This window comes from Rhizophagus irregularis, chromosome 6 (genome assembly GCF_026210795.1).
Source record: "Rhizophagus irregularis chromosome 6, complete sequence".
NCBI lineage: Eukaryota > Fungi > Glomeromycota > Glomeromycetes > Glomerales > Glomeraceae > Rhizophagus > Rhizophagus irregularis.
Window position 1 is genome coordinate 1,490,310 of NC_089434.1, and position 13,103 is coordinate 1,503,412.

At 27.3% G+C, this 13,103-nt stretch overlaps 3 protein-coding genes across 5 annotated transcripts; 1 reads left to right on the forward strand and 2 right to left on the reverse strand.

Annotated features, from left to right (window-relative positions):
• Window positions 1-427: 427 nt before the first annotated feature.
• Window positions 428-2,913, forward strand: OCT59_026073 (uncharacterized protein; the record flags this gene model as incomplete). The annotated part of the gene is made up of 7 exons (XM_066142923.1): window positions 428-819; window positions 898-1,298; window positions 1,397-1,585; window positions 1,671-1,800; window positions 1,880-2,222; window positions 2,316-2,423; window positions 2,506-2,913. 7 exons carry the CDS (start codon window positions 428-430, stop codon window positions 2,911-2,913), a joined length of 1,971 nt encoding a protein of 656 aa, XP_065992495.1.
• A 985-nt stretch (window positions 2,914-3,898) lies between these two features.
• On the reverse strand, window positions 3,899-7,790 carry OCT59_026074 (uncharacterized protein; the record flags this gene model as incomplete). Of its 3 annotated transcripts, XM_025309613.2 has the most annotated exons (8): window positions 3,899-4,449; window positions 4,713-4,784; window positions 4,976-5,337; window positions 5,463-5,982; window positions 6,076-6,735; window positions 6,806-6,997; window positions 7,078-7,288; window positions 7,362-7,790. In XM_025309613.2, 8 exons carry the CDS (start codon window positions 7,788-7,790, stop codon window positions 4,343-4,345), a joined length of 2,553 nt encoding a protein of 850 aa, XP_025167579.2. In that variant the 3' UTR covers window positions 3,899-4,342. The 3 variants fall into 3 exon arrangements, with proteins under 3 accessions (XP_025167579.2, XP_065992496.1, XP_065992497.1); XM_066142924.1 differs by having other exon boundaries at window positions 4,713-5,337; XM_066142925.1 differs by having other exon boundaries at window positions 4,713-5,982.
• A 937-nt stretch (window positions 7,791-8,727) lies between these two features.
• OCT59_026075 (uncharacterized protein) lies at window positions 8,728-11,990 on the reverse strand. Its single transcript, XM_066142927.1, has 6 exons — window positions 11,762-11,990; window positions 11,011-11,584; window positions 10,798-10,875; window positions 10,628-10,726; window positions 9,493-10,542; window positions 8,728-9,409 (listed from the first exon to the last, which is right to left on the reverse strand). The coding sequence occupies exons 2-6, from the start codon at window positions 11,545-11,547 to the stop codon at window positions 9,347-9,349; spliced, it is 1,827 nt and encodes a 608-aa protein (XP_065992498.1). The 5' UTR covers window positions 11,548-11,584; window positions 11,762-11,990; the 3' UTR covers window positions 8,728-9,346.
• Window positions 11,991-13,103: the final 1,113 nt, after the last annotated feature.

The window sequence follows — 13,103 nt, forward strand, 5'->3', positions numbered from 1 at the left end:
TCGTCATTAAATTAATAGATAAATTGCATGTTATGTTTGTTACATTTTTTGATTTAAATAGAATTCTATAGTAAATTTCCAAAAATTGTTTGTCATTATTACGACTATTGCATTATTAACATTTGCATCATATTTGCATCAAAAAAGTTGTTTTTTTTTTTTTTTGAAAAAAAGAGAAACCTTATTTTTTTTTGGAAGATAATTTTAGTTTCTCCTTAACATTATTACATAAAAATATCGCATAAATTACCACGTTACAAAAAAAAACTACACTTTTACTCACACAAATATTAACCATACACAAAAGATCATATTTCTTCTTTCAATGTCATAATTCTACATTCTTTTATTTTCCAACGGGGGAAGAAATAAATAAATAAATAAAAACATCCCTTTTTTAAAAAATTATTTATTTCCTAAAAAAATCATGATGACTGGCCCCTTTTCTTCAAAAAAAATATCGATATGTAATTTAATATTTAGTTTTTTATTATTATTTGGAAATTATTATATAAATTATGTTGATGCAAAATTATTATTATATGACAAAGAAAATAATGAGATTGATTCTTTAAAAAATTTTGATTTATCATTTTTAAAAAATTCTGATAAAAATAATTATTATAATAATGACGTTATTATTAGAGGAAAAATAGAATTTGCTAAATTTATAGAGAGAGATCAAAATGAATCTGATGGTTTATTATTTGCTCCTTGTACTCTAAATCCTATTCCAATAGGAGTTGCTTTATTGGTTATTCCTTTTGGTAGTGTTAATGGTACCCAATCTTGTGATACATTGTCTGACTTGATATTAAGGTGAGTTGGTAAGTTTAAGTTATTTGAACTTTAAAATTTTTTTCTCTTGTAAGAAATTAAATAATTTTTTCCTTGCAGGAATAAATGGATAACACAAGATTTGATCTTACCCGATAATTTTCAAAATGGTTTGCCCGAAGGAACGACAATATTACCTAATGGAACGTATTCAATACCACAAAATAATCCATCATTACTATCAACAAAAACATTTTCAAAAAGAAATGAACATTTTATAAATAGAAATGAAATGAATAATAAGATCATAATGAGAAAACGAGGAGAGTCAACTTCTGGAGTACCGCAAGTTATTTTATTTACATCTATGAATAATGGAGATCCCGGAATTAAAGAACCATTTGCGGTTGATCGTGATTTATTTAAAGATTTTAAAGTGGGCGTAACCCTGCTCCTTAGAAATGACATGTTACATTTGGAATCTCTGACTTCAACAATAGATAATGTTGTTATTACCTCAGGTAAGAGAAAAATTAATCTATTTTTAATAATAAATTTATAGCCATTTCACCTACCCCGCAATCTTTTCTTACCTTTATCTTTTTTTATCTTTATAAAGATGTTGGTCCATGGATGAGGTTAATTAATAGTCAAGATTTACTAGCATGGACAATTAATTGGGGAGTAACTTTTGGTGCTATATTTGCATTTACAATATATTCCATAATATGCTTCCTTGATTTATGGGATTTTGTCCTTAATAATCCAAACATGTATATTCTGCCAGGAATAGCATTTAGTTCTCTCGGTAATTAGATTTTTTTCTGCTATTTAATTTATTTTAATATGACATTAAGATTAAATATACTTACATAATTTAAAACTTTATATAGCATCACTAATCATATTGGTTGTTGATCCTGACAACGTACGAGAACGTTTTTCATTAGTTGGATTCACTATTTTTAGTGAACTTAATTATTTAATTTTATGTTTACTTTACGTGATATTACTATTTTCATGGTAATTTATTTATTTTATCTTATTTATTTTTTCAAAATCTCCAATTAAATAATTTATTAATAAATTTTTTCTTAAATAGGGTTAGAGCGGCGAGAGAAATAACATTGTTTGATATAAGATTATCATCGGTCGTCAGAATTTCAACACGCATTTATCGCCATGTTTTATATTTAAATATATTATTAATTTTAATAACATTTATCATTCGCATATTGGAACGAACAAATTTAAATATTGAAAATATATTTATTCCATCAATTATATGGGAAATTATTTTCATTGCATTAATGAATATTGGATTTTTATCATTTGGTATATTTATGATATTGGCTTTGGCGACTGACCGAGAGGTTAAACAAAAAATTGGTGAATCTTTGGTTTTCAAATTTTCTAACAAGGCTGATAAAGAGAAAGCTATTAAAGTAAGGAAATATGCTATATTTTTTTTATCTTTTTTATAGTCTGAATCAAGAGTAATAATAATCTTTTTTTTTTATATTTACCGTATATATTAGGTATTTATTATAATGACTATTTTCATGGTTTCATTTTCATTCTTGACCATCTCGAATGTATTTGTATCATCACTTTCTCCAACTGTATCGAACTTTTGGAAATCTAGAGTAAGTTACAATAATTATATTCGTCTTGTCGGATTTAGTCTTTTTTTTTTACTAATCCATTATTTTTTCGAATTTTCCTTAGACCACAAAAGATACGTCAACCTCATTGTCAATGATTTCAATGTTATTTTTACTTCGATCAAAGTCATTTTCACGATACTTGGTTAATCCATCATCATCATTACTTACTACACGTCCATCATCGCGTTCGTTAATACCAACACCAGAACAAATAGCAGAAGATGAAAGGAGGAATTCTGCAGCTTATACAATACGTACAGCTGTTGTTCGTCCCGAACCATCTTATAAAATGAACCCGAATCGTATTTCTGTTGATATGTCATTAGGAACGGGTGAAATTAGAAACAATTCTCCATCTATAGCATTAATAAATAATAATAATGGTACTATAAGTGACGGTGATGGAAGAAAGAAAGATAATTTCCTTAAAAGTGAAGGGAATGGTAATTTTGATGTTATTGATCTTTGATTTTCATATGATCATTTTATGAACTATTGAACAATATTATTATCATCTTATCATCATAAATTTTTTTTTTTATTTTTTTGTCAAGTAGATTACATTTGATCTTTGAGAAGATTATTCTATTATTGTATAGTTTTTTTTATCATCTTGTATTTAAAATAATTTTTTTTTATCTTACTGAGCATTTTTCATTTTTCATTTTTTTATTTAATTTTTTTAAAAAAAATTCAGTTCCTAAATTATAATATTTTTTTTTTATTTTTTAGAAAGAATTTTTATTACCATGTTTTTAGAATTAAAATTTTTTAAAAAATAGACCATAAAGATCATAAAAAAAAAAGAAAGATTTTTTTTATATAAATGAATCCTTTTCTTGATTATCCTTTTTATTTTTATTTTTTACTTTTATTAATTTTATTTAATTTTTTTTTAAAAAAAAAATGAATTAATGAAATAATTTTTTTATTTCTATTTTCAATTATCATTATTTATTCTTTTTTTTTCTTTTTCTTTTTCTGTAATTTAATTTAATATAAAAACTATACGATAATTTCTTTTTACGCGTTTTGGCATTATCTTTATTAAAGTTGCCGATTTTGACACTAACATTTCAATTATTCATGTGATCGATTAAGCAATCTATTCCGTTTTCATACGAAACTTGATATCCTGAGCCAAAGAACCTACTTTGATGCATTTTATTAGACAAATCGAATGGTAGTAAGATCATCTTTCTACGATCAATATTGGCAGAGTTATGATACAATAAAGATTTTAAGTATAATTTTTTAGTCAAAATTATGTTAATTTTTGATCAAGTAATGTATCTCACATTTTTTAGCAGGAAAATGTCAAGGGTTTGATAACAAAATGAATGAATTGGCTTTTTTTTTGTCACAACCTTTATCTGTGCACGTAATCAGCTTCAATTATTATAAAAAGCTTTTGAAATAACTACTGAATCTTTGATATAAAACAAATATGATTTAGATTTTAAAATACATTAGACACATAATACTTTAATTTTATTTGGTAAAAAAAAAGCGGAAATAGAAATAAAAAAAAATCTTATTAAAAATCTTACATACAAAAAGCGATGGTATTTTCTAATGAACGATAAGAATGATATGTTACAAAAAAAATAAAGTTCAAATAGTTCAAATTCGTAATATGTGAGTTAATTGAAATAATAAAAAAAAAAATGATAAAATATTATTAGTGTGAAATTAAAAATTTTTACAATAGACTCAACAATCACGAAAAAGTTTGCGCTTGCAAGTTATTTATATTTTCTTTTTGCCCTTTTTTTGTTTTTTTTTGTTTTTTTTCTTTTTTTTCTTTTTTTTATAATTATAAAAAAATGATAAATAATAAAGAAGGAAAGTTAGGACAAGAAACGAACCATTTTCTCAGTATTAAAATATATGTAGTATTACAGAAAATGAGTAGGACATTCTCTCCCTTTCCCTTTATTGAACCAATCTTGTAAACAATGATTGTGGTATGAACAAAAACAGTTCAGTCTTGCGACGTCTTCGCCTATAAAAATAAATATAAATTTTTTTTTTAAAAAAAAAAACATAAAAAACATAACAATAATATGGTTTCTTGCTGGTAGAAAAAGGATAATAATTCAAAATCTGATTTTATGTTAATAAATATATGATATTGAAATAATCAACAAAAAAATGTTGATTTAAATCGTTGATTTTAACATTTAAATCAGATTTAAATTCTTGAATTTCTAAATTATCACCCTTCCTAATTACAAGTGCCCATATAATTGGATAATTAATACTTACCGGAAAGGAATTCTTCGAGACAAATGGGACATTCTTGACCAACGAGGGGGTTATTTTGAGGGAGTTTGTAGACTGTAAATAAAATGATTCCGATTTGATGTGGCATGTGAATGGTTGAATGGGGAAAAATAAAGGAATGTGGTAGAAGTGTACCAACACAAAGGAAGCAAGACAAGAAACCGCGAATAAGTTATAATAATGTTTTTTTTTTTCGCCAATGAGATATATAGTTCTTTCTTGCTACCCTGTAATTTGTTCCTCACCCACATATTTATAACCGCTAATTCCGTTGCCGCTGTTGTTATCGACACAATTGCTGATGTGTTCTTGAGCAGATTTTCCTCCCGATAATGGTACATTACAGACAGGACATTCGGTCATGGTAGAGTTATTGCTCATACGTCTTCTATGATTCATGGTAGATGAACTAGAAACAATTGTTGCCGAAGTAAAGCTATTGGATCTCGGTCGAGATCGCAACGATTGGTAACATGTATCACACACGCGATGGTGGTGATGAGGCTGACTTGCTTCCCCACTTTGAGATGGATCAGTAAGCACTTGATCTGACGGTAAAGAAACTCTTGCCGTAGAACACCTATCACAAACCACTTGACCACATCGTCTAGTTTAGTTCATAAAAAAAAAATTCAAAAAATAATAATATTAAAAAGAAAAAAAAAATACTATTATCCATATCGACTTTTTTGATTTTTTTTATAAAAATTTATTAGTCTCATCTTTACGAACCTGCAATGATGTCTCCTAATCCATAAACCAAACTTCTTACGACATCTTCGACACTCTTGTACATCTTCATCATTCTCCCATTTACCAAAAGGAGTAATATTATTTGCTTGCACATTTGCAACGGTTAAACCTAGTTGAGCATGTGCACGTGTTGGAGATACCACGGATGATTCACCAAAAAATGTAACCGCGTCATCACTTTGAAAAGTATGATTCCATGGACTTTCCGTTGTTTCATTACTTTTAAGACTTAATGTCGATGGAGCATGTAAGTTCGTTATTGTGGGAGCAACACTATTTGGTCGACTAGCTGGAGTTACAGGAGATGATTCTATCCTAAATGGAGTTGGTGATGACGACTTTGAGATTGTTGGGGTTATTGGGACATCTTTAAAGCTTGGACTAGTAGGAGCTGTACCAGTATCAATTCTTTTTATTCTATTATCTAAATGCTCAGCATGAGCCAAAAAAGTATTTGCAAGAGATTTGGCTTCTTCTTTACGTGTTTGATTAGTATCATCTAAAATTGAAAGAATAATAAAAGTATAAATAAATATTTATAAAAGGATTATTCTTCCTAATCTAAAGGAAAAAAAAAAAAGTAAAAACATACTTTTGCTTCCAGATAATAAAATATCTATTGCTTCCGTATATTGTGCTAATTGATCAGCTTCACTAGCAGATTTTTTATTAATAATCGATTCAGCTCGCTTAACATAATCGACACCATCAATTTGAGTATTGTTTTCTGAAACAAATTGTAAAACATTTCCTCCATCTTTTGAAACATCAACAACACGTTTCATGACACGAACCCATCTTCTTCTTCTGACCCAACTTCCGCTATTGGTTAATGGTGAAGTGTACCAATTTTTTTCATTTTCTTCAAAATTTTTAGCATATTGCCACCCTTGCGAGTCAACACGTGGATGTGTCATATCAATTTGCCAATCAGTTACCCAGAACCAAGAATTGCGTGATTTTGAAGCAGTTGCATTAGAAATAGTTGAAGCAGATGATGAAATAGCAGCAACAGGTAATTTAACTTCATCTTTTGTAGTAGGTCTACCATCGGGAAGTGACCAAGGTCCTCGAAAATCATTTTTCAATAAGTTATTAGAAGAATATTTTGGTGATCCACGAAGAGACAAACCAAATGAAGTAGCAGAACGTTGGTTTTCATGAATAATGACGGGAACAGTAATATGGCAATCATTAACATTATAGGGTTTATCAAAGTTTGGCATATCAGCAAGTTCTTTAAATGATGTGGCTATAAATTATAAAAAAGGTAAATTAAATTCATTTATATAAAAACGTAAATTAATAAAACTAATACATACGATTGGGTAATGCTCTTTTTCCTTTCCACCATTCGCGTTCTGCTTTTTCTAATAATCCACAAATATATATTTCTTGACTTGTAGCGGCAACATCATATGCATTTTCATTAAGTCTATTTTTTATGAAAGGATTTGAATGATGGTCTAAAAGGTATTCAACAGTTTCAATATTTCCTTTTGATGCAGCATTCACTAAAAATAAATGAAATAATATTTAGAAATCAAAAGAGGATCAATTTTAATTAGCAAAAATTAACAAATTATACACTTACTTAATGGAGTATAACCTTTACTACTCTTCACATCAATATCAGCTTTAGTATATTCAATAAAATATTTTACGATCTTTAAATGACCTTGAGCGGAAGCATTATGCAATGCAGTCCAACCATCATTGTCTCTCAAAGAAACATTAGCATCCTTTTGTATAAGTAAAGCAACAACTGAAGAATGACCATTATAAGAAGCTTTTAGGAGAGCCGTCTAAAAGGGAGAAAAAAAAATCTTAATCTAATGAAGATCATCTTAATAAAAGCAAAAGATCAAGCTCACGTACTTCTCCAGTTTGATCCTCAAGATCAACAATAGCTCCAGCATCAATCAACCATTTAACAATATCATAATGGCCACGCGAAGCAGCATAATGAAGAGGTGTCAGACCAGAAGAAGGACTGAAATCATTTGCAAGCAAAAATGCGGATGATGTTTCACCGGAACCTTGAGGAGCAAGTAACTCTTTAACCCTAGTGAAATTACCAGCAGCTGCTGCATCATGAATATCTAGGTCGCCTTCGATTGAACCGTCCTCAGAATATCGAGGATAACTTGTTGTAGTAGTTCCACGAAGATTATTATTATTAGGAAGCTTAAGTTGTTTCAAGTGAATGTTCCCATAATAACGATGAGCTTCCCCAGCAATGGGAGGAATCACCACCTCAGGGATCTCAGGGATCCGCATTGGAGCGAGTAACGGAGAAGATACCATCTTCTAAAAGTATTTTTAGTATCTTCTTTAAATTCAGTAGAAATATTATTATTCACGTTGAATCGTTGATTTAGTTTCAAAAGTGTCGTTATAACTTTTTTATATATATTAATGCAGTATAATATTTAGACCTTTATTTTTTTCTCTGTATTTTTAAGTTTTTAAACATCAGTGATTTGATTCACAGTAGCGTGACAAATAGACAATCCATATTCCATGGTTTTTTTTGCTGGACCCTATTTGGGATACAAATAGGAATGCAGCATTTCAGCCATATGGCATGAATATTAGTATAATTGGTCGGTACAATGATACAATAGCACGTATTACATGTTGTGATACCAAAAAACTTGCGTTTATGCAGATATCGCTAAAAAATTCTATTTATCAAAAAAAAAAAAAAAATATTATTAAAAAATAAAAATAAATGAAAATTATAGAAAAAATCCGCGTAATTTGAAGTTACTCCGAGAATTTAATCAAAACATTAAAATAAAAGTCTCAATTTCCTAATTATGGTATATATGTTAAATTAAAATCATCATATAATCATATAAAATTTCTATAATTAGTAAAAAAAAAATACGGAGTTTTTGCTCCGTAATCTTTTTTCTTAAATTTGGAAAAGTAGAGTAAAACCCCTAATCATTTTGGTAAACCAAATGACCAAAATGGGAGATCCAATAATATTTTTGCGCAAAAAAGTTCGTCCATTTAAACTAACTTTGAAATAATCAATTATATAATTATTAAAGTTGAATAAGGAAATTTTTTAAGTCAAAATTATTTTATAAGTTCATGAACTCGTGATCTCTTTTAAATTTTAACAAAAAAGATAAAGATTCTTTGAAAACAATATTAAACAACAATATTTATCAAGTAATACAATCTTTTTGATGCAATTTTCTGCAATTAAAAAAAAACTTGCTTTTAACAGTTACTTTTTTTTTTAAAATAAATAATAATTTTAATTTAAAATAAATAAATTATTTTTTTTCGCTTTGATAAATGATATTAAAATTTAACAAATGATATTAAAATGGAATATTATTATTTGATAATGATAAATGATTTGAATGATATATAATAAATTAATTAATTGATAAGATTAAAAATATGTAATTATGATAACTATTTACATTTTTTTTTAAAAAAAAAAATAAGAAAGATCTGCTATTATTATTAGATTATTGATGTTTTAACTTAATTGTAAAAAATTTTTTTTCCATAGTATTTTTTGATACCCCGATCACAAAACTCGAAAGTTAAAAGTAATCGAGTAACCAAAAAAAAAATTATTTATTATTTAAAAAAAAATTTTTTACTACCTTATAAATATGCATATATATGTTATGTTGATGAATAATAATATGTACACATAATGTCGTGTATCAAGCATGAAAAAAATATGCCATGCAACAATGTGACTTGATTTTAGCCAGATTTTTACATGAAATGCTTTTCTAAGCTTGATGTCTGTTGTTTTGGTTGGTTTCATAATTTTGTGGTGGTGGAAACTTTCATTAATGTGGTGATTTTTATGATTTTTGCGATTTTTAAGGACATAGTTTGGAAAGACACCAAGCACCAATTCCAAGAACTACTACGCCAATCGATCCCTATTAATCATAAAAAGAATTTAGTAAATTGTTTTAATTATTTTTAGAAAATTTTTTTTCATTATTTAACAAATTTTACTCACCTTAACGAATAGAGATCTTTTGAACTTCTTATTAAATCTTTTATCTTCCACATTTACAGTTTCCGTTGTACGATCGTTGGTCATTTCACATTCTTTGATAGGTTCGGATTCTTGCTTCTTGTGACGGCGCCACATTCCTTCATGTGAGCAGGTTAACCGTCGTACTTCTTCCTCAACTCTTATATCAAATTCCACTTGTAAATTTTTCGCTCGTTCCCGTTCCTTATCAGCTTCATCCTTTAAGTTTTTATTAAGGGATTCGATTTTCATCAATTGCTCGACAAGGAAAGAGTATTCGGTATCATTCTTTCTAGCCGCTTCTTCAAGATGTTGTATGCGAGATAAGAGAGTAATCCTCTCTTCATCAAATTTCTTAATAGCTTCATCTCGGTTTTCTATTCGGTTTCCATATGATTCTCCAACAGAACGAAGTTCCTCAATAGTTTTCATAGCTTCATTATATTTATTTGCATATAACTGAAACTCTCTACACTTCTTTTGTGACGCGTGAAGTTCTTTTTCGGCTCTCTTGAGTTGATCACGAGCATCTTCAAGAAAATATTGAGTATTTGATAATTCATCCGTTATTTTCGTGAGTTGTTCCTCTAAATCCTTAGATTGACTAGTTTCCGTTTGACTATGACCTGCGCCTTTTAATAGATCTTCTAGAGCTCTAATCTTAGATTCGGACTCTTTGCACTTGTCTTCGAGTTCGGATGTTTTCTGATTAGAATATTTACACTTTTGTTCAAGATGAATAACTTTATTATCAGATTCCTTGTACTTTTCTTCCAACTCGGTAATTTTATTTTCGGATATGGTACATTTTTGTTCTAATTCAGTAACTCTTTTCTCAGAGGCAGCGCATTTTTCTTTTAATTCAACAACTTTTTTATCAGATACCATAAATTTTTCTTTATACTCTCTTTGAGAACTTATGGCCTCATTTAATTTCATTTCCGTTTCTTTAAGTCTAATTTGAGCTTCTTCGAGTTTTGAATTAGATTCTTCATAGAATCGAAGATCCATTGCCTTATCAGCAAAAGTTACCTATATAGAAAAAAATAAATAATGAATAAGATAAAATAAATAAATAAATAGAAATTTCAAACTAAATATAAAAATCATTACTTACTCGTTTGCCTCTTGATTCTAATGTATTAGTAGCATCATTAAACATGCTACCAAGTTCTGAAAGGTATCGCGACTCAGCGCGTGCACGTTCTAATTCAGTCTGAAAATAATACAATGATTTAACACGTTATATAAATCAAAATAAAGAAAAATCCTTTGAAATATTCATACCTCTAACATTGTTAATAAAGAATTTTCGGTATTGGAAGAAGGATGTTGAGTTCTGTTGCCACGTCGCTTAGTACTCATCTGAATGATAAAAAGATTGAAGATTAGTTTATTTTATACGAAAAAAAAAAAATATATATATTTTTTTTTATAAATAACTTAAATAAATTTTTATAAAACAACTTGATAAATAACTTGATAAATTTTTATACATACATGACCATTTGTAATAACTTTTTGATGTTCCATTCCATTCATTCCATTCGCTCCATTGACCCCAACATCATAAAGTTCATTCCCGGCTTGCGAGAAGTAAACTTTTGCGGCAACTTTACGGAACATCAATTTCTTATCTTGTTCATTAACAATATCAACTCCAAATTCCAAATCATCACCATGTCTGAGTTCAATAGGACTACTCTCTTTACCTTCAGCACTTAATCTTTTACCATTTATGAACGTACCGTTACTAGATTTCGAATCTTTGATAAAAACTTGATTATTACGAAAAATAATTTCAGCATGGTATCTTGATAGTACCTTGCTATCAAAATAACCATTTGACTCCGCTGGAGCCGTGTTTTTATTAGTCATTCTACCAATTCTAATACTATTTCCATCAGTTAAAGTTATTCTCTTTTGTTGAAAAGTATCATTAACTGGGTCAAGTATTATTGTGATCCCTCCTCCATAGGTTTGGTTTTGGTTTTGTCTTTGACCTTGAATCCACATTTTATCAATCGTTAAATCCATATTGCGTATATTTAAATATATTTTAAGAACGGAGGACCTAATACAAGAAGAAAAACGCGCAAAAAAAAAAAAAAAAAATATTATAATCTCGAAATAACATTTTACGTTCTTTTTAATAATTCTATGAAAAATTCCCACACTTTATATTCTTTATGATAATTCAAACATATCAATATATTCCTTAGTTTATAAAGTTATGAAAATTTCAACTTACTTTTTGGATTTTTTTTTGGAATTTTTAAAGAAGGGTATTTTCTATCTATCTTTTTTTTTTTTTATCAAGGAAAGTTTTTTAAATAAAAATTTTTTTTTTCTTTTCTTTTTCTTTGTTTATATAAATAAAAAATTTATACAAATAAGAGAAAAAATAAATAACTTGATCGTAGAAATTTTTTCTCCGGGAAGGAAAGAAAAAACTTTTATTTACTTTCAAGTTATTGTACGTAAAAAAAAAACAAAACGTTTTTGGGTAATCAAAATAATAATTACAAAAAAAAAAAATTTGTGTAATAATAATAATTTTTCAACATGAGCAACAACATGACCAACAGGATTTTTGTAAATCGCTTCGAAAAATGATATTGTTAATTATTTGTAATTATTGTTACAAAGTATGTCAGATTAAAATCAGGTGACCCGTTAAAACACGGGAAATTCAAAATTTCTTTAACTATTTTTTTTTTTTCGAACCATTTTCGGTATATTTTCTGTTAAAGAAATTCCGTAAAAAAAAACAAAAAACACTTTAACACAATCATTTTTAAAATTTCAATTCTTCTTTCTTCGGAAAGGAAAGGATTAGTGATTTTGAAATATTTTTTTGTGATTCAATATGAATCATTTACAAAATACAGAAAAATACAGATTTACAAACTTTTTTCATATTGTAACATTAATTTTTTTTCTTCTAAAGAATTTAAGAATTTTAAAATTTTTCTTATGATGATAATAGATTATGATTTACTTTTGTACTTTTTGTACTTTTTGTTACTTTTTTGTTACTTTTTGTTACTTTTTGTTACCAAGATTATCATGAAAAAATAAAAATGATTAAAATGAAACGTCCAGATTTAGACATGATATAATGTAATGGATGTATAAGATAATAATGATAAACAATTCATTTTTTCAAAAGCATTTTTTGTAATTTTTTGTGTAAAAGAAAAAAAATAAGTTTTAATTCCCAAAAAACTTTATTTATATTATGAAACGAATATCTTTTTGAAAAAGGGTTATGTTTATTTTTATGTTTATTTTAATTACATCATTTACATCATTTTTTTTACAAGGGGTGAGAAACTTTATTTTTTATTATTTTTTTTTGTTGTTGTTTATTTCAAGTGATTTAGATGATTGATTACTTCTTTTTTACCCCAAACCCTCATTTAAAAATTACCTGTTGATAAACATGTTAAAATGTTTTATTAAAAAATTAAAATAAATAATTTTTGTACTACTTTTTATAATTTACGATGACTACTAACTATTTAACTATTTGTTACAGAAACAATATTTTGGAATATTCTTAGTTTTTTTTAATTCCGGTTTTACAAATC